General features: G+C 38.0%; 1 protein-coding gene across 6 annotated transcripts in view; it reads right to left on the bottom strand.

The window, feature by feature from the left end:
- VMP1 (vacuole membrane protein 1) overlaps window positions 1–25,793 on the bottom strand; it is a 70,643-nt gene that overhangs the window by 9,813 nt on the left and 35,037 nt on the right. For all 6 annotated transcript variants that reach the window (XM_074845279.1, XM_074845277.1, XM_074845276.1 and 3 more), the window contains 3 exons: window positions 12,336–12,416; window positions 8,515–8,631; window positions 6,065–6,126 (listed from right to left, as the gene is read on the bottom strand). In XM_074845279.1, coding sequence (XP_074701380.1) covers window positions 6,065–6,126; window positions 8,515–8,631; window positions 12,336–12,416 — 260 coding nt within the window. The remainder of the gene's footprint in view (window positions 1–6,064; window positions 6,127–8,514; window positions 8,632–12,335; window positions 12,417–25,793) is intronic.

The raw sequence follows: 25,793 nt of genomic DNA, 5'->3' as shown, positions 1-25,793 counted from the left end.
TATGGACAGCTAGGCCAGAGGGCCAAAAGCAAAGGCCTCCACCTTCTGAACAATTATGCAAAACATCATGAAATCATCACACCCAACACCCCTTCCTCCCACACTGAATTTCTCTGTGTTAGATTCACATTTCTCCACTCCCCTGTAAGAACACGAGAAAAATCCATCCTGCAGCTCAAAAGCAGTAAGGCATTTTGGAAGAGGCACCATATTTGGTTATTTTAGCCATCCCTCCCTCAAAAGAAACTGGAAGATTTGCTCCAGCATGGTATCAACTTCTTTGAAAGTCAGGCATTTTATACACCATTGAAAAACAGATTTCAGTGGAAATATTTTTATGCCACTGGACAATAGCAAAGCTGATTAATTCACGTACTGTGTTCACTGATAAACAGAGCACCTTTCTTCCAGCAAGTTATCTGAACCTTCAATGGTTAACTTTTTTCCAGACAGTGATCTAAACAGGCTTAACGGTTAGTATTTTAATGAGCTGTCATTTCCTGTGCTGATAAAGATTCTCACAGTATTTAAACCATCCATTTCCCTGAGGCTCCACCAATACCAGGACACTGCACGGTGACTCAGGGGACCTCAGGCTCCCGCCTGACTCGGCCCTGACAGAGGATGATGCTGCAGCAAACCTGGACCCTGGCTCAGGGAGGGCAAAACCTGGGCTCCCAGGCACGGAGGGAGTAACCACAGCCTTCAGCTTCGAGCACCGCCACTTGGGCCTCAGGACATTTGGTGAAACTTAGATGTTATCTGCGTTCAGTGTTCTGAAATTGCAGAAAATAAATCTGGTTTATGGTCAGGATCAACAGAAACATTTGGAGGGTTAAAAGGCTACTTGGCAGGCCCACTTGCTTTACGGGATGAAGAAAGAAACTATCTTATTTGAAGATTACTAAGCTAAAATTGTTACACGTTTGACGTCATTTATACCTGGAGCTACACTCCAATACCCACGTTAACCAAGCTGCCTGCAAAACGTTGTTTTTTTTTTTTCTTGGGACATTCTGTTATGTTAAAATCAATGCTTTCAAAAATAGGAATTGCAACATCTCTGAACTGCTGGTTCTTAACTCTGCTCAATATTGCTCTTTGTAAGGAAACTTTTATTTGTATTTTAAAGATATATTTTTGCACACAATTTAGAAAACAAAGCTTGCTTGTTCAGAGTTAAATCCTACAAGCCTTTTGCAAATAAACTTTTATAATTCTGTTGTGATCCACTGGAAGGTTTTCAACACCAAAGCTACTCAGATTTCATCCACATCTGTGTCCCTTTCAAGACACTAAAGCCTTTTCTGTGCAGAGCTGATCTATTGTGTAGAGGGTGTATTATGAGGGCACAGTCCCACAGGTTTCTGATATACCTGTGGGAGGCGAGCCATTGATTTATTGTACCAAGAAATGTCAGGTGTATTGGCATAACCTCCCAGAAGCTTTTCTCTCAGGAGATTTTGAAGTCACTGCTGAGCTATCCATGTTCTCAGCCACTTCAGCTTATTTTTGCTTGAATTCTACTACACAGGTCTTATTTAAAATACTGACTGAACCCATTTTTCAAAATACCCTTTAATGAAGACGCCAGTCCAACAGGATATGAACTTTCTAGCACACCTGCGAACCCAAGGTCCACCCAGTCAGGAGGTAGGGTTGGCAGGTTGTGCCTGGCTCCTCTGATGCTGCTCTGCCCCGAGCAGAGCGATAAGGAGCAGTGGAGATGAGCTGGCGGAGGCCACGCTACGTGGCCATACCCTGCTGAAGTCCCCCCAAAAAAGCCAGGCAATCACATGGCACCATGTGAATCCAAAAAAGGGCTCTTTCCACCCCAGGCCAAGTGATTTCTGGTGCAGCCCTTTCTGTCACTGTAGCTTCTTGATTTATATTCTAAAGAGTTAACCTAAACATATACTGTAAATTATTTTTGAAAAAAAAAATACCATCTTTAAGCAAAGTTTCCAGTTCCCTCAGTCACCATGATTTCATTTGTACTTTTTTTGTGAACAGAACATCATGCTCCTCACAAGAATCAACTGAGATTAAGTTGTGAAGCAAAGAATTATGGCACAATAAATAGCAGCAAACTGGTTTGTCAAGGCAATGGTTCAAGTACCTGTTACCAAGAAAACTGTTTTTCCTTTAAGACGTGCAAATCATTCAAACAGGCCTGCACGGCTGGTAAGCATGACAATTTGTTCCACAGAAACCACCAGGTTAAGAAACCCTTCAGAAGCACTGATATTTTGGGGTAAACTTTCAGGTCTGAGTTTGTTGAGTTACACTTCACACTGTTAACGTGTCTCACCCACAGCACATGGCACTAGCAAATTAACTTCTAAAAACCTGTGCAAGTACCCAATTTATTTATTTTTTTTTAACATGCGTTCCACTGGCTTTTATTTAAGCTTCAAATTAGTTTATGGACTCAGTTCATTAACTGAATAGATAAGTCTCTACTTCTCTTAAAATCAGCAAGGCATCGCTTGCTACAGGCAGGGGTTGACTCTTTGCTAAGATCGAATACCTGGTGTGTGGGCACTTCTCCATGTTCATGCCTCCCCTCTGAGTAACTATCCCAGCCCCTCTAATTAAAACCTTCCCCAGCCTACCTGAGTCAATGATAAACTTAACAATAGTCAGAGGGAATCTCTCTGCCTGAAGAGTGGGATTTGTCCAAAACAGATGCAGCTGTACCAGTTGTCACCAAAGTTCAGATGCTTCTGAGGTGAAGGCCAAAAGCTGCCTAATGCTCTATAAAACACGTTTATGAATTTTTTAGATGTCTATTGAAGTTCTAGAGTTATTAGCTCATCTTCACAAAACACGAACAGAGCATGCTGAATTTAAAAAAAACCCTAAATTTTTTTCTTTCTGAACATTTATCCAGAATTGATGGCAGACAGTTTTGCAGATGGTGTGTGCTTTGAGAACTATTCCTTTTAGTAGTTTTCTGTGAATTCTTAATCCACATTTTAAACTGCCACTTCAAAGAAAATGTGATTGTGCTTAAAAGCAATATGCTTAGTGTGACTTCATAAACAATCCTGCAGCTGTAGGTTAAAAAAATTAAACGGAAAGATTTAAGAGCCAGAAGAAAACCCACAACACACATCATAATTAAACATTTTAAATGGGCTAGGTTTGGCCTAAAACCAGCATCAAAGTATTTTACATGGATGATCAGTAAGTTAAATTCTTCTTTAAGTGACAGAATACAAGCAGAAACTCTTACACACCATCTTTCCTCACAAAACCTTAGGAACGGAATACAACCTGAGAGAAAACATTATCCTGTGCTAGCATTTTAGAGAGCAACAACTTTAAGCTATTAACTGGTAGAACAGGTTGATAATTACCAGCCCCATGTGAGCTACCAGTATCTCTGTAATCCTCTTCAGCTTTGTTTTCAAGAGTCCTGCTGGCTTCAGCTTCTTAAATCCACCCATGTGTCCTGTTCCTTCTAAGGAGGCTCACGGAGCAGGGCTGCCATTTGCCTTGCTGCCACCACCACCCATCCTTCTTACCTTTATTTCTGTACACTAGCTACCACTACTGTTTTCCAAATTTTTTTGGTAAACAGCTTCTTAATTTCCTGCCACATTTTCTTTTCCTTTTCTTTCTATATTTAATTAATATAAGGAGTATTTTATGATCCTTTTGTAATGGAGACCTAGACAAAACAGTAAAATCAAATTACCCTAAATTATATTAAAAAAGGCTGGTTGTGGCAGGCTTAGTGTGCAATGCCAGCAGCATCCAGTAACAGAAGTAAACAACTGTTGAGCTGTGGGCAAGGTCTGCAGGTGAATCATTTTTGCTTTTTGGCCAAGACTCAAGTAGTTATCGAGAAATTCTCTTTGGCTTACAAAATCAAATATTCTCAGACTTTATCTCATAACTTAATCTTCTGTCTAGATTTCGGTTATCCTGTATATTAATATGTTCATTATTTTAAAGTATTGTGCTTAGACATTTCCTATTGTGTAAGAGCAATATCCCAGACAAAAAAAGTCTTAAGTCATTGTGTCAGATAGAATTTGATTAAAACAAAGTTACCGACCATTAAGCAGAACTATATTTTAATTTAATAATAAGGGATTTAATGCAAGCTATTGTTTAACATGTTTTATAGTCCACTCTAGAAGAAATTGATGAGGTAATGCTAGCAGACAGCTTGAGAAAAGTCAAGGATACCAGGACATTCCAAAAATCTTACTGTCTCCCGAGAACATTTTTTAACTCTGACATCAACCATCTAATAAAATCTGAATCCAGCAGAGGTCTTGTGAATGCATTCGAAGTAATTTGATGCAAAATTATCTCCAAGACAGATGAAGTAGGAAAAAACTACTAGTTTTGGCTTAAAGATTTTCAGGAAAGTAAATCTTTGGAAATATACCTGACCTAGCAGCAGTGCAGATCAACAGCTAGTAGCAAATTGTCTAGTGTGACCGACACTAAGAAAACCTAACTAATGATGGTTAGAAGTAGCCACGTTTCTCTCTTTTTTTTTTTTTTTTTAAATAATGTTCAAAGCAACTAATTAATTTTGAAGTTGGTTACAAACCAGACACCCAATCAGAAGATCAGGAAGTAATAAAGTCAGGATTTGTTTCATTAGTGAAATGCCCTAGAATGTTTCTTCTGATACTCCTTTTTCTCTGTATAGCATTACTACTTCAAGTTTACATATTTTAAAAGGAATTCTTTCCAGACATTCCTCTTGAAACTGTTCTTGAGGAGTGTGGATTTTTGGATTTTATGTGAAAATAGTTATTACAGTTTGGATAGCAAAGTGTCAATCAGTTTGCCCCATGAAAGGCCTTGGAAAAGTAGAAACACCTTAGAATTGATTTTATGGATCCATATTAGGTATCTAGTTTAAAAAAAAAAACCCACAAACCAAACCCCCACAACAATAAGACTTTCTATTTAAATGTTAGAGACTCACGTTTAAAACTTTAAACCTGCATCTCTGACATGAATCTGATCAGTGAACTGAAAACAGGCAGCAGCTTTCCCCCCCAAGAACACAAATGTTTCTTGAACCATTAAGCATGATTTTTTGATGAAATCCATACGATTTGATCTAGTTGCCTACATTTAAATTAATTAAGTTGCACACTTAGTTTGCATTCAAGCAGTTTATGAAACTTCTGCATGGTTGGAGAGGCACTGTTGCAACGTTATTTGCTGGATTACCAGGCAGAAAATGTTAATGTCAACAATTGGATTTTAAAATTACACAGAATTTCATGACTGAACAGGTAGATATGAGGCAAAAATCTAGCACTTCATCATCAGTGTCCAATCTTCATTCAAACCCACTGAGGCAACATATAAGAATGTTGTTTTAATTGTACTTTTTCCCACCTCCCCTAACTGTTGTTGGCTCGGTTTTTGCTTAGTTTTCTTGTTTTAAACTGAGATTTTCACTTAAAAACTAAAATAGTAATCAGTCACTAAAGAACTTAATAAAAAAAACAAAAAAAAAAAACTTTCTCCAAATAGGAAGTTTACCCATGAAAACTGCCATTTCTGTTATGAAAAAGCAAGTTTAATATAGTGGAGATACAACTCTACACACCAAATTTCTCACACTGACATTTTATGAGAGATTTAATATTTTAAATGTATAAAGTAGTTCAGATTATGGAAGATGTTTATTGTCATCTTGGGACACTGCATAAATCACAACAGTTCCTTCATTTTTTGTCACAGGATCATAATACAACATTGAAGAAAGTCCATAAAAATCCAGTCTATTTGCAGCTAAGAGTGTAGTGATCTATAATTGGAAGAGCTGTATCATATTTCTGGGTGAAAGTTAACCGTCAGTTCTATATACTCAGGCCATCTGACCTTCAGTGCTATTATGTTTCTTGAAGTACTCGAAGCCCTTGAGGTGAGGAATGAAGTTGCAAATAAGACCTAAATTACGTGTTGGCCAAAGCCTGTACTTCGAAGCACAACACAATTTTCAGCACATTTAGCTTGACTCCTCCAGTATTTTTCCACTTAATGAGCAAAGGTATTACTCTGTTAAAGAATTACTCACCCAATTAGGGACACCATCTGCTCCACTATATGTTTGCTGAATGTTATAATAACGAACAGTTTCTGTAGGAAGGAAAACATCAGTTGAGAAACATTTGATCTAAAGGGAAGCAGAGACAATGGAGTACAAGAATTTATGTTCCTTTCTGATCAGGCAGCTTCTCCAATACTCAGTTTTCCCTTCTCTTTTCTTTCAAGATCTTTATTTTTCAATACTCTTCAAAAAGAAGCAGGAGAGAGCAAAGCCGTTTATTATTCTATTTCCTCATAGATTTCATTTCTTGCAATGTTTTTGTAGCCTGTGTTACTAACCATTTGCATCCTCCCCAAACTTAAATTCCCAGAAGCTCAAGGTCACTTTACTCCGTCAACAATGTTTTAATGGAAAAAGTCATCACTGTGCACAAAAATTCACATCCCCTTACACAAACACATGTACTTAAAGATCAGAGAAGTGAAAAATAATGTATCTTTTACTCCCTTAGTTCATGTGCTTCAGACAGAAATATAAAAAATACCTAGTGAAGAACAAATTAAGAGCCACTGGGTACGAGTCTCTTTGAAAAACTGAGACTGTCACTCTCTAATGCAACAGACTATTTGGAACAGAGTAATTTCAATAAAAGAAACTTCTCATAACACATAGCTTTTTTTTCCAGAAAATGTCCATAATTATTTTATTCTAACTTATTCTTCCTTCTCTTCTGACATAATTTAAAATTTTGTTAAATTAGCCTTTGCTAATTCCACTTCTGTCATATTTGACAGCTTGTTCATTTGCAAAGAGCGAGCAAGACGGTGTGCAGAAGTGCATACACACACAAACAGTTCCCACAGTTCAAACATGATCTAATGAGAACTGTATTCACTAGTCTGGAAAAAAGGGATGTGACTAGAACTACACAAAATGATTTTGTGGTCCGGAGGAAGAGGCCAGTTAAAAGCAGTTCCAGGATGGCCACTGTACCAGAGTCACTCGCTTCCTGTCTAGAGAAAGATTTAATTAAAAGCCTTTTCCATGACTCTTACATTTCCTAAATCCCAAATTGCAGCATTATCATTACAAAAATCAAGGCTATTGCACAAGAGTGTGCTTGAAATCAGGCATCGCAGAAAAGAGAACTCCAATAGCTGAACGTATTACAAAATAAGATGATTTACCAACTGTACAAGACACTGGGAAATATTTTTTCACTTACATTTGATCTGAGTGTGGAACGCTATAAATTACATAGCAAACATTCTGCTAGCTAAACAAGACAAATAAAATAATAAAAGGAACATTACACAAATACTATTTCACTTTTCTATGTTGCCAGAACAAATTCTAACAGCACACAGATTTAAAAGCAGAAAGATTAAGGTAATGGAGAAACAGTTGTTCTATCACAGTAAATAAGAGAATTTTCTGTTTAAGGACTGTGCAAAGTAAAACAACCATTTAAAAAAAGATGGGAAGAAAAAAGGGTTGAAGATGGAAACCTTCAGGGCAAAAGAAAGATTTTTAAGCAGTTTGATGAGGGTACTGGACAAGTAATTTTATACCACTGATAGCTTCTGCTGTTTTAATGTAGTGACAGAAGATTTCCAGGCAAGACAGCTATAGGCACGGCACCAGTTCTGTGGAGATGCTTAAAAAAACCCAAGCCCCAGCTGAAAACAGTGGTTCTAATCCTTACAAATAGAGGATAATGTGGTTCATGACACAGCACTAACCACACTGCCACCAGTAAAGAATCGCCAGGGAACCAATACTTCATCTTTCATGGGACAAAATGGTGACACATTTTAAAAGCGAGACTCAAAAGTTTTCAGAGCAACTGGAGATTCTGATTGCCAAATGCAGAGCATCCGGCAAGGCTCTGCGTTAGCAAGAAAAACTGGACACGCTCTGAAATCAGGCTCTTACAAAATAATATAGACTGAGGACACCAAAAATTGCTAACCGTGGTGGAAAACTATGGACAACATGCCCTTCGACATACCCTCAGACTGCCTTCTGCAGGGCCTGAAAGGAGCGGGGTTTTCTCTATACACTCAACCGAGATAAAAGGGAGCATTTAAAAGTGCTGCTTAACCGGTAAAGGCTAGTTGCAGCGCTCTTTGAAATGAGTATTTGTTACCAAAAAGGCAAGTTCATTATGAGTACGAAGTCCTTTCAGTCTGGTAAAAACCGTAGGTAAATAACTTGGCTAACCACCAATTTCCTGAGTGGTGTAGGCAGCGAGCTCATTAGTTTGTAGCTATAAATTATTCAGTTGCCCAAGTTTTGAGCACACGAAGCCTAGCAGATCCTTTATTGGTAATACCTTTGCACCAAATTAATTTCCATTACTTCAGGTCAGGAAGGGAGACTCCACAATTCATTACAAAGTAACACAGTGCAACAGTCAAATTAAACAAAAAGTAGTCTTCACCCCAGAGCCTTAATAAAGGAGCTGTAGTACTTGCCTGGATGTGCATTTTAATTACTGCTTTCCCAATCAAGGTTGCACCAAAGAAGGTCCAGAAAGGAACCAGAAAGTGTCCACACGTTATCCCAGCCAGGTCAAACAGAGGGTTTGGAATCTATGAAGTGCAGGAGAAAGAAGTTCATGAATTGCAGCACTCACTCAGCTGAACAGGAACATGACAGACTTTGAAACTTTGAAAAATGAACATTTTCCCCTTATTCAACTTGATCCAAAACTCTTGTGTCTTAATACTTACAAAAATGTTAATGTCGCACCACATAAGTCTCTGGGATTCAGCTAGACAATGTCCCAGACAATTCCATTCTCATGGTCCCTTTCTTACCCCTGGATTTTAAAAAAGCTAACAAAAAGTTTTCCATGTGAAATGCACAGAAACCACAGTAAAGCCATTTTGAATGATTTATCAAATTTTCTCACTGACAAGCACATCACTCTTGGAAGCCAGTGTCCAAAATGATCCCCAGTGATTTCCATCTGAGAAAGTACATTAAAACTGGCATTTATAGTCATATGTATCCAGTTTAAGAGCACTGATTAGATTTTATTAACCATATGCATTTCATTTAAAATTAAAAGATTTTTTTTTTATTGTTAAACTGTTGGCTTGACGTTTGGTATTGTGACACTATCTGTAAAATATTTTTGACATTAAACCAAGAAAGTATCCAAATTCCAACCTTTCACACTTCGCATGCTGCACAAGGGCAGACTGTCTGAGTGAACACATGGGGCATGTGTAATTCACAGTAGCAGTGTATTACTGGGCTAATATCCTGCAGTATTTGTGTTGTTTTGTTACACAAACAAATAAATAAATAGCGTGGATTGTTAAAGACCATAAAAGATAGCAACTTTGCAACTGACTGAATGGAAATCTGAAATCTGTGAGAAAGCTTATGAGGGTTATACTTAGCTGTTATAGACTAGCAATTCAAATTTATGAGCACCCACAACACCACCTGCATAGGAAGAAATCTGAAACGGTCTCTAACCATGCCCCGAAACGGTCTCTAAACATGCCCCGAAACGGTCTCTAAACATGCTCCACTTCAACTAAAATGATTCCTTACCTCTGACAGCTGTCTTAGGCATAGGAGGCTAGTAAATTATTTACTTATACCACAGCCAGATAATTTTGTTCTTCTGAGCCAAGTCTGCTCTAGGTCTCAAGCATGTTCTTTGTTGGTTGGTTTGAGGTTATTTTTTTTTAAGTTCACAGTGCATTTTAATTACTGCGTTACTATCACCATTGGGGGAGCAACATGCTTTAGGTAGGGGTAACTGTGAGTATCATCAATACATTAAACATATCACAGTAAAAAGTTACTCAACAAGTCCACATTAGGGTATATTAGCAGGCCAGTGGGGTTTTCTGTGTTTTTGAAAAAACACATACACACAGTACTGAGAGTTGCCAAAAAAGCCCACAAAGACAGGAGGGCAAATTCTCGCAAGTCACAGCAAGGATCTTCCAGGGCTAATTCTTGCTTTGTTCCCTCCCCAGAGCTGCCTTTACATAGGAAATAATCTCCAGACAACTATATGGCTTCTTATGGCCACTAAACAACATTACATTCGGTTGACTTCACTGAATAAACTTGCAAAGTTTTAAATTCAATTTGATTGTGTTTTTATGTAACATTTAGAAGCCACTGCTTGACAGACAACCACCTGCAGCTGGGACAGTCATTACCATTTTACAAGCAAGTTCCCTAATCATACAAAATACACCCAGCTAAAATACTCTTTAAAATCCAAAAGTAAAATCTCAGTTATAAGGGGGGAAAAGTAAAGGAGGCACCTTCTAGCACACAGAGAACCAGGCACAAGCAAGAGAAGCCCTGAAACAAAGCCCTGAAGCTCATGGGGGAACACACAAATGCAAGGAGCACACGTGGAGGGCTGCCCTCCTCACAGATGCAACAAAAAAAATATATAGCTTGGAATCCGTGTGCTTTTTCAGTGCCTCACCCTTTTACTGCTACTCTGCAGTTACTCTGTAAACACGTTTACAAATCCCCAAGTGTACTGTGGTGGATTCATGGTTCCTCATCCCTCCCCCAACCAGGGCAGCCTATATAAGCAAAAGGAAGCTGAAGCTCAGAGTGCACTGAAGAACAGGGCAGCAAGTAGGTAAGAAGTTAAGCAAATGTTGAAGTATTACTAAGCAGGAACTATGAAGAGTTTACACATCACCTCTCATGTTTACCAACTCCTTTCCTCATGTTCTCCATTTATCCACACTTCCCCTTGTCCAGCCGCTCCAGTAACTCATCCCTGTCATCTACAAGCTGCTGTTCTGATCACACAAGACAGACAGAACAGCCTATGCAGGGATGTCTCACAAGATGGTGACTAGAGAGTAATGAGTCAGAGACAGTGAAGGAGCAGCCCACGAGCTTACTGGACGGAAAGATTTGAAGAACAGCTTGTAACCTATGTCTCCACTCTAAATATTAAGACAGTTCAAAAGGTTAGTAAACAGAGGTTATATGCCAGCAACTATAATCAGATTAATTCTTTCCAGCTAAGACAGGTTACTTACATTTGAGTATTTACATTTGAGCAAACAGTTAGCACTGTCAGCTCTACAATTTCGGAAACTAAAAGAGATGCTAGACAAGTGTGCAATATCTCATCAGCGGAGCAGCTGGCTAATGGCTGTGGTTTTTCCGGAAGAATGGGATCATAGGGGACCTTCCTCCTTCACTCTAATCACATTTCTGTGCATCACATCCCGCATTTTGTGTGTGGGATGGAAGAATAAGGCACACCATTCCCACCAGTTTTCATTAAGCTTCCAGAGAGAGATTTAAACCTCAAAGGGTTCAAATCTTTTTCTACTCCAGAAGAACAGTATTATCCTACTTAAAACACTAAAATAACATCAGTGGAGAAGCTTGCATCACCTATTGCTTAGGGAGATAAAAAAGCTACAAGTAGTTTGTAGTTCATATAGCCATGAGACTGAAACTTGCTTCCTCACTGTGCTCTCTCTGGTTGCTAATGACCCCAAGAGATCTCCTGAGCAGACTTAGAACTGCTACATATGGATATCCTAGTCAGGATTTATACAGGTAGTTTTCCACTCTTCAATCTGTGTATATCTTTGGATTTGAAGATGTCAGGTACTGTAAGCTGCAGTACATAAACACCTCAAGAAATTACTATGTGGTTCCAGCAGAATCTATAGGTAATAATAAAGCTCTTGCTATATCTTGCCAGCTAATAATCTGGGCTGGGAAGGACCCAAGAGAGTAACTGTCAGTGGGCGTATGAGCTGATCTGCCAAATATCCAGGAACAGAGAGCAGTGAGCAGCAGTGTGCATGTGCCTCTGTTAGAGAGGACACAGCCTCAGCATCAAATGCAGGGAGCATCCCTGGTCTGAAACAGAAACATAGAAACCTCTTGAATTTTAAGAATGTCTTAGTTCGGTCTCTCGTAAATCTTCCTTACTGTGCCAAGCCTTTTGCATCTTTAGTGAATCAACCTGTTTTTATCAGGTTTCACCACACCATGCTGAACTATGGAGCTGTTAGCTGTGCTGTTACGCAGAATTCACTGCATTTGGTACTAATCTAGGACTGGAGTTTCTCCATGCTATTCTACTTGCCAGTTCCACAACCATCCCATTTCCCTAAGCACCACAGAGAACACAGAAATAGCAAACAAGGCATGAAGATCTCCATATGGACTCAAATAAAACCAAGTCACAGTTCACAGCATTAATTTCACTGCAGTACATTCAATCTGCAATTTGTGATTATAAACCCCTCTGTTACTGAAATGAACTTACTGAAGCACAGGCCAAAATGCCGAAGAACCCAACCTTCTGCACCAGGTTCTGGACAGCCAGTTTAGCCCGGGAAGCAAAATCCTGCAAACAAGAAAACAAAGTATTAATAAAACAAAACCCAAAATGAACAATACCTCAAAATGTATGTGATTTCAATATCCTCCATGCTTCAGGATTTCCTAACTAGCAATTGGGAGAATTTTTAAAACAAAAAGGCCAGTTTGAAACTCTGGGCTTAGAGGGAAGAGAGAGAAATTCACAGTGCTCAGTGTGAACATCAGACCACCTACGTGTACTGAATTTTGTTTTTCAAACTCTGCAAGTGGCATTGAGTTCACACTACTATGGAAACTGGTTTTCTAGTATTTATTTCCCCATATTTTTGAAATGCCAGTGCTGCTTATACCTTATTCCTTAAGCAAGCCAAGGGAACGAATTCCTTCAATACCATTTACAATGTTAAAAAGGTACTTTCTCACAGCACAAAGGCAGAATTTAATGATCCCATTATATCCTTAGATCTTTTCTCTCAAACCTGTGATCTTAATCAAAATAGCTAATTCCAGGTACTCTCTACAACAGACTTGTAAAGTTCATTACATCCACAGAATTGAATCCAAAATACTTTAAAAGCAACAAAGGTGGCAGACCATAAAACATTTGAGCTCTTCTTTACAAAGCCATGTTAAGAACATGCTGCCTGCTTTTATTCTGTGATCATAACTTCCAAACATACTCATTACAAACTCACGAGCCTCAGAGTTTACCAAATACACAATAAACACTTTAAAAAACAAAAATAAAGATTCTCAGAGCAGTTTATTTGAATGTCAGAAATGCATTTACAGGAGAATAGAATTCTTTTGATGAAAAACTGTCCAAGAAGTTAAAATGGGGGTCAGTATTATCTACTCAGGCCTGGCAACAGCAGTTATAGAAAGCTAAGTATCTTTGGTAGTAAAAAACTTTAAAAAGTAATTATTAATTCTTTTTTAAAAGTGTACAAATAAGCAATAAAAAGCTGATTTTCCAGCAGCAATGCAATATTCACTGATTTACATTCTGTAGAAAACTATGAGATAAATTTCACAAGGAAATTGCTTTAATCAATAATTAATGATATTCACTATTGAAGTATAGGATTTAAAATATCATTATTATTGATGAAAGCAACCACAAGATAATCCAGAAAAATTTAGGCAATTTTAACTGTTACAATTCTGTTGAAACCCTCAATACTATACACCAATGCAAGTAGATTACAATTACTTGACAATGTTCTTATACATTATTTAAATTCTGAACTATAAAACTGACATAACTTTCCATGTCAGATTTTAAAAAAAAATCTGTGATAAGGCCATTTAGCTTTTTACACTCCTTTTTAAAGTAGTAACTTTTCTCCAATACAGTGCTTTAAAAATAGTTAAATTCTCAAATAAAAAAAAAAAACAACCAAAACCCCAAAATCAGAATAATTCTGTTTATCATACTTCATGTTTGAAAAAATTATCTAAAGTAAAACAAATATTTCAACTTAAAGAAAAGTGCCAAATAAATGAGTTTTCCTACATCTTACAGTGGGACATTTTTAACTAGAGGAGAATATAAAAACCCTTTAGAAGATTCTATAAAGGGTGAATTTCCTAACTTTCACCAGGAGTAACATCTCGGGATCATGAAATGTCTTATTGGAAAAGAGAATAGATGAAATATTCACTCTTTGTTAAAAACTCGTTCCTGCTATTTTTCTATTTAACTTCTAGGATACATACAGTATGCACGAGTGCTTAAAACCTAATTCCAGTGAGGCTGACACCAAACACTTGAACTTCTGTTAGTAGAAACCAGTCTAGAACATGCCTATATGACAATGAAAGTAAAATTTTTCATGTTTTTCTGTTAAAGGAGTGCATTTTGACACAAATTGTTATAAATAACAACACATGATAATCTACCAGTGAACCAAGTCCAAAAATCTTGCAACATCGAGGGCAGTTCCTTCTCAAACTAAAATTCTCTCCATTATTATTTCCAAGTTAGTAAACAAAAGCGAAACAAGGTAATATATGATTACTAATAGGGGTCAGCACTGATACACACATTCGGTCCCACTGAGGATTTAGGACACAAACTGAAAAGGATGCAAGACTCTTCTGCAGAGTGTGATCACACAGCTAGCAACAAAGGAAATAAAATGCAGCACACCAGGGAGACAACAGGTATTCTGATTCTTTAACCAAATACCAAAGTAGAAAAGTAGAACTTCTCTACAAATTAATTTAAAACGAGAAAGTGTGCTAAAGCGTAACAGTAACATCGTCCTTTCAACAACAGATTTTGTTCTTTGAAAAGGTGAACTGAAAAAGTAGTAGGAATTTCATAAGATGTCTCCCCCTGTACTCTACAACAAAGCTGAATGTGACCATGATGTTTTCAGTTCCTATTTTGTTCACCATTTCACAATGCTCATGGGGTTACAACAATTTTCACTTTTATAAGCCAATGATTATTTTTTTTTTTCACAGCTCCATAAAGCTCATTGTAAAGTATCTTTAACATGAAACACTACAATCCCATTATTCAAACAGGTCCATGATATATTTCAATGGAAGTTGTTTCTATTCTAATTTTAACTTATTTACCCTTATCTCAGACTGCATTGCTAATACATTGTTGTATTAATTTTCACAAGCTGGAATTGGAAACAAACTCTCTAGCAAGTGACCTATAAACTAATGCTTGCAGCACAGCTGGTTTAATAAAATATATTATTATAATTATATATGGATTGACTGTACTAGTGTAAGCACAGTGCCCCTTTTTTCATCAAATTTCTTAAAAATAAACAGCTTCCCTCACCTACATTTTTAGACTGCTGCAAAATGCAAGTCTGCCTTAAAGTGAATTTTTTCCCTCCAGCTAAAAATCATACAATTTTTGTTATAAAACCAACGATGAAAGTGTTGAAAAAAGTGTAATGAGTTTGTCTCAAAAAAAACCCACCCAGACCAACGTTGGGGCAATTTTTCTCACCTTAATTCATAATTTTACTTTTTTATTTTTAAAGTTATTGCTCAGTTTGTTTCTTCTTTAAGTCTTTTTACATTCATTACCTATTACAAAGTACTCCATGGAAAGCACAGCTACAGCTCTAAAAATTTCAGTCAAGAACTTCTAATTTGTCTTTCTTTTTCAAACTTTCTAAATAAGACAAAACAGATATATTCAGGATTTTTTTTTCCTATTTTCTATTATCTAATGTAATCATAGCTATGAATAATTTGCATGGCTATATGCACATCAGGGTTACAACAAAACTATATTTGTAGTTCCCAACATTTACTTTAATGAAAACAAGTTCAGAACTACTTCTGTTTGGTTGCTTCCTTAAATTTCGCTTGTCAAATCTTTGCGACATCTGCAATAATAAAAAAACCTTAAAAGTTTCATTTCTCAGAGAATACAATCATCAGTTTCACAACTTTTACCTATTTCACAACACAATTTTTCTTTTATAAGCCTGCACAGGGAACAATCTTTTCTCTACTTCTTTAAGCATTTGAAATAAAAGCAAAGCAACTTTCATAATGTACTGCTTTAAAAAAAAAAAAAAGAAAAAAGACATAAAAGTTCAGCTACTTACAGGCAAAACATTTTCCCCCAAAATTAAAGTATCTAGACTGGACTCGACTCTCAGCTAATATGATTCATTCTTTATAACATTTCAGGATACTTTAGCTCACTATGTCCCGTTCAAAGATGATTTGGTTTTTTTTGGTTTGGAAATAGATTTCCTGTGACTGCTACAATACAGGCAAAGGAAGGTTAAATGATTAAACATTACTTCATTGGGTTAATCATCAGATCTCAAGAATTGGAATGGAAATAAGAGGCATAAAAAGGTCAGTGCTGAAATACTGATTCACAAGTCTCAGCCGGCGGCTCGAGGAAGTTTGCTTCATATCTGCCTTCAGTAAAATGGCACATTTTATTGATACCAGCATTTCATTAGCACATGTTGCAAAAGCAAAAAACCCACCCAAACCTCCAAACCTAAAGGGATATAAAGAGAAAGTTCATGTTTTGCCACTAAGTAAGATTTACCACAGTGCTTCTCCTTTCAATATGCATTACGGTACAGCTTTGAGTATTACTTCACATGGACAATCCGTCCCTATAAAAAAGCCCTCCTTCCTGAAAGAGTGAATAGACAATCCTAACTACAAGGCTTTGTCCCATCTCTCTGTTTTATCTTGTTTCCATTTATAATTTAATCTTTATTTCTTCTTTCTCCCTTCATTGTAAAATAAGTTGCTCAAGCTCTTCTGCATTTGAGTGAAGAACATCTCACTAGATTTAGTTAACAAGCTTGAGGAAGAAGAAAAAAATTTTGCTCTTTTCTCTCTGTAACACTGATTTATTATCAGAAAACAGAATGGTCACAATTTATTGTTCACATTGAAATTGTGAAGCCTCTTTTTTCTTAGAGATTGCTGATGGATCCATAGCAAGTAACTAGTTGATGGTTACCAAGGAGCTCTGAATAACCAGCATTGGATTGAATCCCATAGTCCTTACAGAAACAACCCGTAAGACTTCGACGGAGGATAGTTTCTTGAAAGACGGCACAGATGGGCCTATAACAATTACGTAATAAAACAGTTTAATTTCTAATATGAAGCTGCAATCTGTTTCTAGGAGCATCAAGAAAGCTATGACTCCCTATCACAAACCAAGTCTTCCTCGCATGCAGCGGTGATGGATAGTTGTCAATCACTGAAAGATATGATCCAGAGTTTGAATTATTTGAGGCCGAGAAAAACTGTTCCTCTATCATTACCTTTTTTTTTTTCCTGCTGTAAATACGTCAAGCACTTTACAAATATATTGGTAATACTGGTATATTGGTGGATATAGCACAAGGAGGAAGGCCAGTAAAGAAGGGAAGGAGTATATGTGACGAAATTCAGTCATAAATTCATAGTGTATGCATTCTCCACCAGTAAGAGCAGAGCCTTAATGCAGGATCAGGGGGAAGTCAGTGATGTGAGTATTAATGCAATCACTCCAGCAGGATATCCATTGCCTGGCAGATAGTAGCCTTAAGAAGTTCAAAATATATTTCTGGAAGGCTTGGGAGGGGTTATGCAGGTTTGTTGCTCCAATAAGAAACAGGATCATGAATGAACATTATAAAAAAACACAAAGACAGATCTGAACAGAGTTCTGAAGCGAATGTGTTGCACCTTGATGGTTTGCTACAAAGAGAATACTAAAGTTGCTGTAGAGATAGGTATTCAGCCTAGTGCCAGCAAACTCCCCTGATGCAAATGTGTAACTTGCATGTGAAGAAGTGGACAAACCTCCAAGGTTTGAGTATAACATATTATTACAATATTTTCTTACTAGAAACAAAGCTTAATTATCCAAATAATAACCTGAAGATAATTTTTTTCCAAAGATTGAAGACAATGTCTGAAGCTACCATCTCAGATTATTAAAATGATAAATTCCTTAACATTTAAAAAGCTGCCTGCAAAGACAGTGCTCCTTTTTATGTAAAAATCTGAGTTATGTTAAAAATGAGCTGCACAATATTTTGTTTCTTCTGGCTTTCTATTACAACACAATGGAATCAAACACAACTTATGGGAGAATGACCATTTGTGGTTAGGCAATGAATTCTAGAATTTCAGAGGACTGGGAAGAATTATTAACTCATTGAAATAACGTATTAACTGCAGAAGAGCAGTTTTAAAGAAGTCAGTGAGCTACCTACAGGCTGCGAGGTTACAACATACATCTATGCTAAGAAAGCAACAGATCAGCAGTGACATTTAATGATCATAACCTGGAGTTGAGGAGAACAGAGATCAAGATACAGTTGACAGTCATTGCCTATCACTGCAAATAGTTCATTACTCAGTGACCAAAGAAACCATTTCATACCTCTCCTGCAAGACATCAAAGGTAACAGATCTCATGAGTAAGGTTCCAGTAAGTTGCAAGCAGGAATATTTTGATAGTGGTTCCTGGTGGTACTGATCTCCCACCCCGCCAGCTGCAATGACTCCCAACATCTAAACGTGTATGGAAAGGGCTGTGGCGCTGGATCTCTGTCTAGCTTTCTCTAAAATAATTACAGCTTAATGCAAATAATGGGCAAACTAAAAGGGGATATTTCCATCCTGATGCCTGGAGAGAATAGGGTGGGAGAGGTAAGGTTTAAACTTACTTATCACTTGAAACTCTGGGAAAGGCAGACCCTGTCATGGCAACTGGACTGTCAAAAGACAAAAAAGGTTTTCAAGGATGTCTGAAGGCAGCTGAGGAAAGGTGACAGATCTAAGCAAGCAGTGAAGTTTGATAAAAGAAAGGCATTTAGATACGATAGGTGTAGGACAGATATTCCAGATTAAAAGGACTGGTTAAAATTCTAAGCTTGGGAAGAAAATAAATTTCACTTCACAAGAAGCCTGGGTTTTCCTAGACATTCTGAAAAAAGAATAGGGTAATTATATGGGAAAGTTACAGGAGAAAAAAACACGTCCATGTTGAAAATGAAAACACAGTTTCAGAAAGTACAATATGAAGAAGACTGAACAGCAATGAAACAGGGCCCTTGATTTCACAGGCTTTACCGCAGCACTGTGTAAAGACACGAGAGCAGTACCTACAAAACCTCATTAAATGGACTATGTCAGAGATCTGAGGACTTAAAGCTAGTAATATTTCAAACCATCATTCAGAGTATTTGTAGGCAAGGATGAGCACACAGTAGGTACTACATAGAAATCCCAAGTCAACAAGAAATCAAATATACAGGTGAATTCTTCTACTAGCCTTTCCCAGGACAATACTGAATACAGTTTGAGGGAAAAGCACAGATTTATTTCCACAGCTGTTTGTGTTCAAATTCTTGAGGTTGGTTGCATGTGAAGAGGTGATGCTGCAATCCACAAAGATAATCATAAAGATGCTCATCTTTGGGACTTTGTAAACTCAGACATATGAGTAACTACAATTAGTTCTTGTGCCAGAAAAACTGAAGTTTTCCCATAGAAAATACAGTTAAACCTATCGTCCTCATAATCAGATTTTAAAACTGCTGTTAGAAAACAAAGAAGTAAGAAGCCATAGAGCGAGCTGTGTACAGGGATGAATCCTTTGCAAGTCGTGTGGAAGCAGAGCAAAACAGAGTGAAGTGTTCATTCCAACAGCAAGCTTTGCTTTTCCTGGTCATTTAATTTTAACCTGTCTTAGTAAAAATGTGAAACTTCCAAGTAATGGATCCATTAGATGGTAAATAAGACCTTCCATTAACATGAGCAGGAAGTCAACTAGCTCTGGATTAAACAGACTATTAGTATTAGGAACTTCTAGGTATTTTCTTGATTTCATTAACTAACTGTATCATGGCAAGAACATTTTATTTCCCTCACTTCTTCCTCTCCCCTAGACCTTGGGGAGGGAAGAACCAGTAAATGTTTCTTCATAATAAACTCCATCTCAGGAGCTTTAGTTTCAAGACTGTTACAATCCAACACCATGCTCAAGTTTGGAAGCGATATATCAAAATGAACACATATTATAGAGCTCAAGGGGCTAGTAGGCACTCTCAAACTTCATGTCAACATTTTTCACAACTAGAACTGAAGCGCTCAGACTTCTACATAAAAAGTCCTTTTGCTTCACACTGTAAGAATAAAGAAATTTTGTAAAGAATAAGACACAATTAAAGGAAACAGTCTGAAGGAAGAGGAAGGAGCATGTCCTTTCAGTTTATCAGATCTGTCCCATAGAGCAGTAGCCCTTTTAACCACATCCCCTGCCACCTCTACTCCTCAATTCAGGTCGGTGCAGTAGAATGAAGCAACATGTCCCCCTTGACACTTTGCAATTTTATAGTGGTGCACGAAAGGATGAAATAAAACTTAGTATTTCTTTGCTTGCTAAAGAACTACTTTCTGTTCACATTTTGCAGAAGACTGGCAGTGAGCAGATCCTGCAATCCATTTAATGGAAGAGAGCTGTCAGTTTGGCATGTCAGAGAAGCAGCAAGGCTGTTCGGACAGTCCGGTGCTGGAAGAGATTACCCAGAGAGGTTGTGCAGTCTCCAGTCTAGGAGGGCTTCAAGACCAGACTTGACCAGCCCTGAGGAACCTGAGCTGATCTCACAGATGACACTGCTCTGAGCAAAATGTTGGACTAGAAACTGCCTCGGGTCCCTTTCAAGATGAATTTTTCCGTGATTCCCTAACGAGATATTAGCTGCCACCTACAAGAAGAATGAAGTAAAAGAACATCCTATCACTCTGGTTCCCACACATCAGCCATTGACCTCTGCAGCCTTTGCTTCTACAGTCGAGAGCGTATGCTGGCATTGCCTCCACCAACGTGCTGCCTGCCTAAAATACCATCGCAGCTGCACAGTGAGTGCTCATTTATCTCAAAAATACAATTGCAATTAGTGATTGTGGTCACAGGTCTGCCAATCTAGTTACAGCGGCGTGACAAGCAATTCCAGGATATTGTCTTTTTTTTTTTTTTAATCCAGTACAAGTTATCAAGTCCTATTTTTGTGTCGTTTAAGATCTAGACATTGTAAGGAAGGACTCATGATTGCCGGAATGAAGTAAGTTATTGCTTTGCTTTAGCTACCATCATCAAGAAAGGAAGCAATTTTTAATAATAGATTGGCCTTTTCAATCTCTGAAAAATCACAGCCAGAGTCACCAGCACTGAAAAAATACACTGCTCCTCCCCAGAGAACTTGGAAATAAGTTAAGGAAAAAAACCCATGCACAGAAAAATCACTTGTAGAATAAAAGTGAGCAACTTCTTTCACAGATGACAAATCCTTTTGCACACACAACTCTTCCTGCTCAGCCTAGCCAGCAGATGTGCAGTGCTAAGCATACCTCTCGCTTGTTCTCCCTGGGAAGTAGCAGAGGTTCCCAGACAGCTTAGAGAAGTGGTCTGCATACCAGACTCTTGTACAACACAGATATTTAAACAGTGTCTGGAGCAGGAGAAAAAAAAAGTAGCCATTTTCTTGATTACGATACCCTAATTAATTTCTATCAGTTATTTAAGGCTCTCCCTGAAAAAAAAAATTTTTGAAGCAACTTATCAGACTCAAACTTTTGATCATTTATTGGTCTTTCTCAGAATACTGGGGAGTGAAATATCAAATATCTAGGACCAAACTGCTCCCTTAGAAACTTGTGTCAAGCACCCCCAATGCACACAGAACAGGGCATGCAAATCCTACGGCAGAGTTCAACTAACTGCTTCTCCACAACTACGGTGCAAAGGCAGCCTGCAAGATTTCCAGTAAACTTGGTGACATTCTTTCTGAAAACGTTCACTTCTGTTGCAAAGCAGAAGATTTGTTACTGAAAAAATTCCTCTGAGCTAATATCCCAATACTGAGTGAAAATATTTCAAAGTAATGCAGATTTCTTCTATGATCTCTGATTTATGTATTTACACACTAAACATCAAAAAGACAGAGGGCCACGTAAATGAGTTTTAGGGAACAGACTTATCACAAAGAGCTGCGCAAAGAAGAATGTGAAAAAGTCATCTCTAGATTACCATTAGCAAACCCAACGTAACACTCACTGCTGTTTTTTCCTTATCTGTAAGCAGGTGTGCAAATGAATAGAACAATGCAGGCACAAGACTGCCCTATTTATTCTCTTGCCAGTGTCCAGAGAAATCCAGCAAGGAGGTGGCTTACACATTTGTTACTCATAGCTCCTATTGTCTACTCTCTGCCTCTATTAACTCTTTGTTACCTCTTTTCTCAGGAAGTCCTCTATAACAAGTTCCCTTATTTAAAGCTTTCACTGACTCATTCCAAAGCTTATTTCAACTCTAATTTTGCAAAACAATTTAAAACTAAGCTGTTACTTAGTATATCTACTGCTTATTACATTACCTGTGGAAAAAAAACCCACCACACTTGACTATTAGCTCAATCAGTTTGCCATCTCACTCTCAAGCTATAGCATTCATAGGAAGTTTCTGGAGAGAAGTTTCAAGGTTTGATTAGTTTTGAAGTCCCATTCAATTATGGGCCAAGATAAAACAGGTAAGATACCTCCCCTACATCTACTACCAAAAGCAGGCATCAAACTTCAGGAAGGCAGTGTGTGAAGACAAGCCTCCTGGTGGCCACCCATCAGGCAGCCTAGACCAAACACCAGCAATCTCCTCCTTGTACGGCACAATTAATAAAGAGAGGAAGCTGATGAGGGAAGGGGGTGACTGGAAGACTCAGCGAGAGAAATTATGAATGGAATTTGATGTTGCGTTTAAACAAGTTATTTCTGGGAAAGCAAAAAAAGAAAAAAAAAAAGTCAAGGTTTTCCATTTACTGTATGTGACTCTACCACTTCCATTTTTATGATGACTGCTTTACAAAAACCTGCCTGTGGTCTGCTTTAACTTCTTTTTTCTTGTACCGAATACCCTTAAAATCTTTTGATTAAACAAGCCAGCAGCCAAGGAATCCTTTTCAAGCAGAAACTTATCAGATACTAGCTGTTAATCATGGGAGAGATCCATTTTTAATATGGCCATCTTCTTTTACACCACTAATTAAGTAACATTTTGCTTATTAGTTGAACCTAATCATTCCATTCGAATTAAGTCACAGTGTCGTGTCAGAACACAGTGCTGGGTTCTCCACGTTACCATGGCTGGGTGTGGTAGCGTACTTTGTTCTGCTTCTGCAAAGAGAAACCCCACATGAAGATGTGGAAAAGCAATCCAGCTCAAGGCACCAGACCTTTCAGAAAGGCTGGAAAGATGGGTTTAACATGTGTCTAACTGTCACTATCAGGAAAGTTCAACAGTTTAACTCCTTACAGACAAGGCGACGACTCTCGGAGCAGGAAGTTGTTTGGTGGAGCTCCTGACGCAATGCAAACCGAAGCAGTTGCAGCTTAGTTTAATACAAACCCTCTTGAGTCCACGTTGACAAATTCTTTAACAAGCCCTGTGGTTACAGGGAAGCTGGTTTCAGTCTGAGTCACTCCTGTTCAAACAGTTTACTGGAAATGGAGGGGAGGGGGAATTTTCAGAGAAGTCATGTGATGGCCAGACAAACCACAACCAGTAAAGGTTCAGTGGAGTCAAAAACAGGTCCCAGCAACAACTGACATTCAGTGTGCAGATGGCACTCAATCATTTACGAACAAGTCAGGCTGCATCTCGGCATTACTATGGATTTAACCCTTTTTCAAGTTTGTATTCTTTCAGAGGCAGGACACAGTTTGGAAAGTAAACAAACAGCAGTGGCTGATAGTAACATAGGCAACTAGAAAATATTTTTACATGGAAATTTGGCTGTAGCAACACTACACAGAAGCAAAGCCCAATGTGTAAATCATTAGTTCTCAAAAATATGCCACTTAATGAATCCAAACACTTACAGTCATTAAGGATTAGATATACAGCAAAGATATTAATACTTTCTCCTCTAGGCAAGTAGTACCATGATGCAGCAAGGGCCCACGCATTAAGCATTATCAGTAAGTACCTTGAGGGAAGTTGGCATTAAAAGCTTCATTTTCACCAGAAACCTCCGTCAGCTTTAAGTGTTTCAGCATGACAGAGAAAAGATGAGAATACTTAACAATCAGCAACTATTAAACTGGCAAAAAAGAGTCCCTGCACATGTGTGTGTAGACATGAAACTGTGCAAAAGTATGCTTGCACTGTATTATTACCAATGTGCTGCCCCAGCACTAAGGAGTAGATTCACTTCCCCTAATTGAGAGGTTGGTTTGAACGGCTGCACTGGAGATACTCCCCATGGCTAAAAAGGGAGCTCTGATAAAAGACTCCTTTGCTCTGGAATTTGACTGGAAGAGAGTTAACAGCAACTGAGATACCGATTCAAACATTCATAATTTTTAAATACTGCCTTAAGTATTAACAACTCAGAGCGAGTTGCTCTGTTCCTATAGCATGCTGGGCTCTGCATTGTGTGGAGCTCTGAGAAAAAAGATCCCTGCTTGTAAACCACACTCCTTCTCCAGGGCAAAATCGCTCCATTTTAACAAGAGCAGCCACAAGGCAAGAGAAGCTCTGACGTTCCCAGTGTGTAACTGGGACTAACTCCCTGGTGTGCACATGCAGAGATGCACAGAAAGGAGAAGTGAGCGTTCCTTTAAAACGAGGGGCTTTTTCTGAAGTATGCTAATGGCAGTACAAGGCAGCCTTACACATCATCTGCAGGCTAAGGAGTTTTCTTAAAACCTAGCTCAAGGAGACAGCTCACTTAGATCTGAGATTTATGATAGAAAATCCATCAATAGACTCTTTAAAGTAAATAGTATTTTAATCTGTGTAACTTTGGGGCACTAAACCTTCACGCTGTTTAATCCTTTTAGGTTCCTTATTTTGTTGTTTTTAAAAATGTGCCAAGCTAGCAAGCGCATTCCCCCTCACAGATCCTTCAGGCTGGATGTTATATTCATGATCTATTCTCACATAGAAGATCCTCATCTGTTTCTCAAAATTACCATTGTTTTTGAGAAATAGCAGCGACAAGCTTTCTAAACAAAACACACGCAGGCAAAAACGTCAAGCCATTTGGCTTTGCCTTGTAGGCACATAGCAGCTCAGCAGAAGTAGAGGGGGAAGCTATTCTTCAAAATCTAACACACCCATTTTCATGCCTTTCAAAAAGGCAGGATGAAGCGAGACCTTTACACTGAAAGAAGGCTCCTGTCATTTGACGTCAAACATTTGTAGTAGTCTCCATGGCAGAAGACACTTGTCACATCCCCCGTGTTTTCTTAAGCATAAGGCTTCAACTCGCAAGAGTGGGAGAAGCTGATGTAGGTAATAAAAATTGTTACTGAGCAATTTAAAAATAGACATCAAAACTGCTCATGAATAGCAATTACAGAACAAAGAGTGATAAGCTATGCTGAAGATTGGGATTTACTCAAGGTCATAGGAAAAGGCAGGCCTGTCTCCCACAGACATCTAGCAAAAACATGATTGAAGCCAAAAGCAAAAAGGAAGTCATATTAGCAAATGGAAAAAACTGAATTGTCAGTTTTATGAGCGCAATACAATTTAATCGGATTGTCAAAGCATCATGTTAAAAGAGTTTTATAGAAACCAAACCACAAGTGGAGTTTAAAAAGATTTTTTTTTTTCCTGGCCATCCATCCACAAAACAACACGCTTCAATCCAAATTCAATTGCCAAGAAAATAAAATCAAAAGTACTGGTAAATAACACCATCATTTTTCTTAATTAATTACACAACGCCGTTCGTTTACTAAGGGCAGTCAATACAGCTAGCTATATTTTGGCCTGTCCTGACAAAATGCTCTCTAGCAAAACTTTTCTTCCCAAGAATCTTACTGTGCGTTCTGGAAACCAACTCTGGCTGCTCCCACAACTGTACACGCATATAATTTGCTG

Source organism: Strix aluco, chromosome 19 (genome assembly GCF_031877795.1).
Source record: "Strix aluco isolate bStrAlu1 chromosome 19, bStrAlu1.hap1, whole genome shotgun sequence".
Classification (NCBI taxonomy): Eukaryota; Metazoa; Chordata; class Aves; order Strigiformes; family Strigidae; genus Strix; species Strix aluco.
Note: the sequence above shows the minus strand (reverse complement) of the source record. Positions and strands in the feature narration are given on the sequence as shown.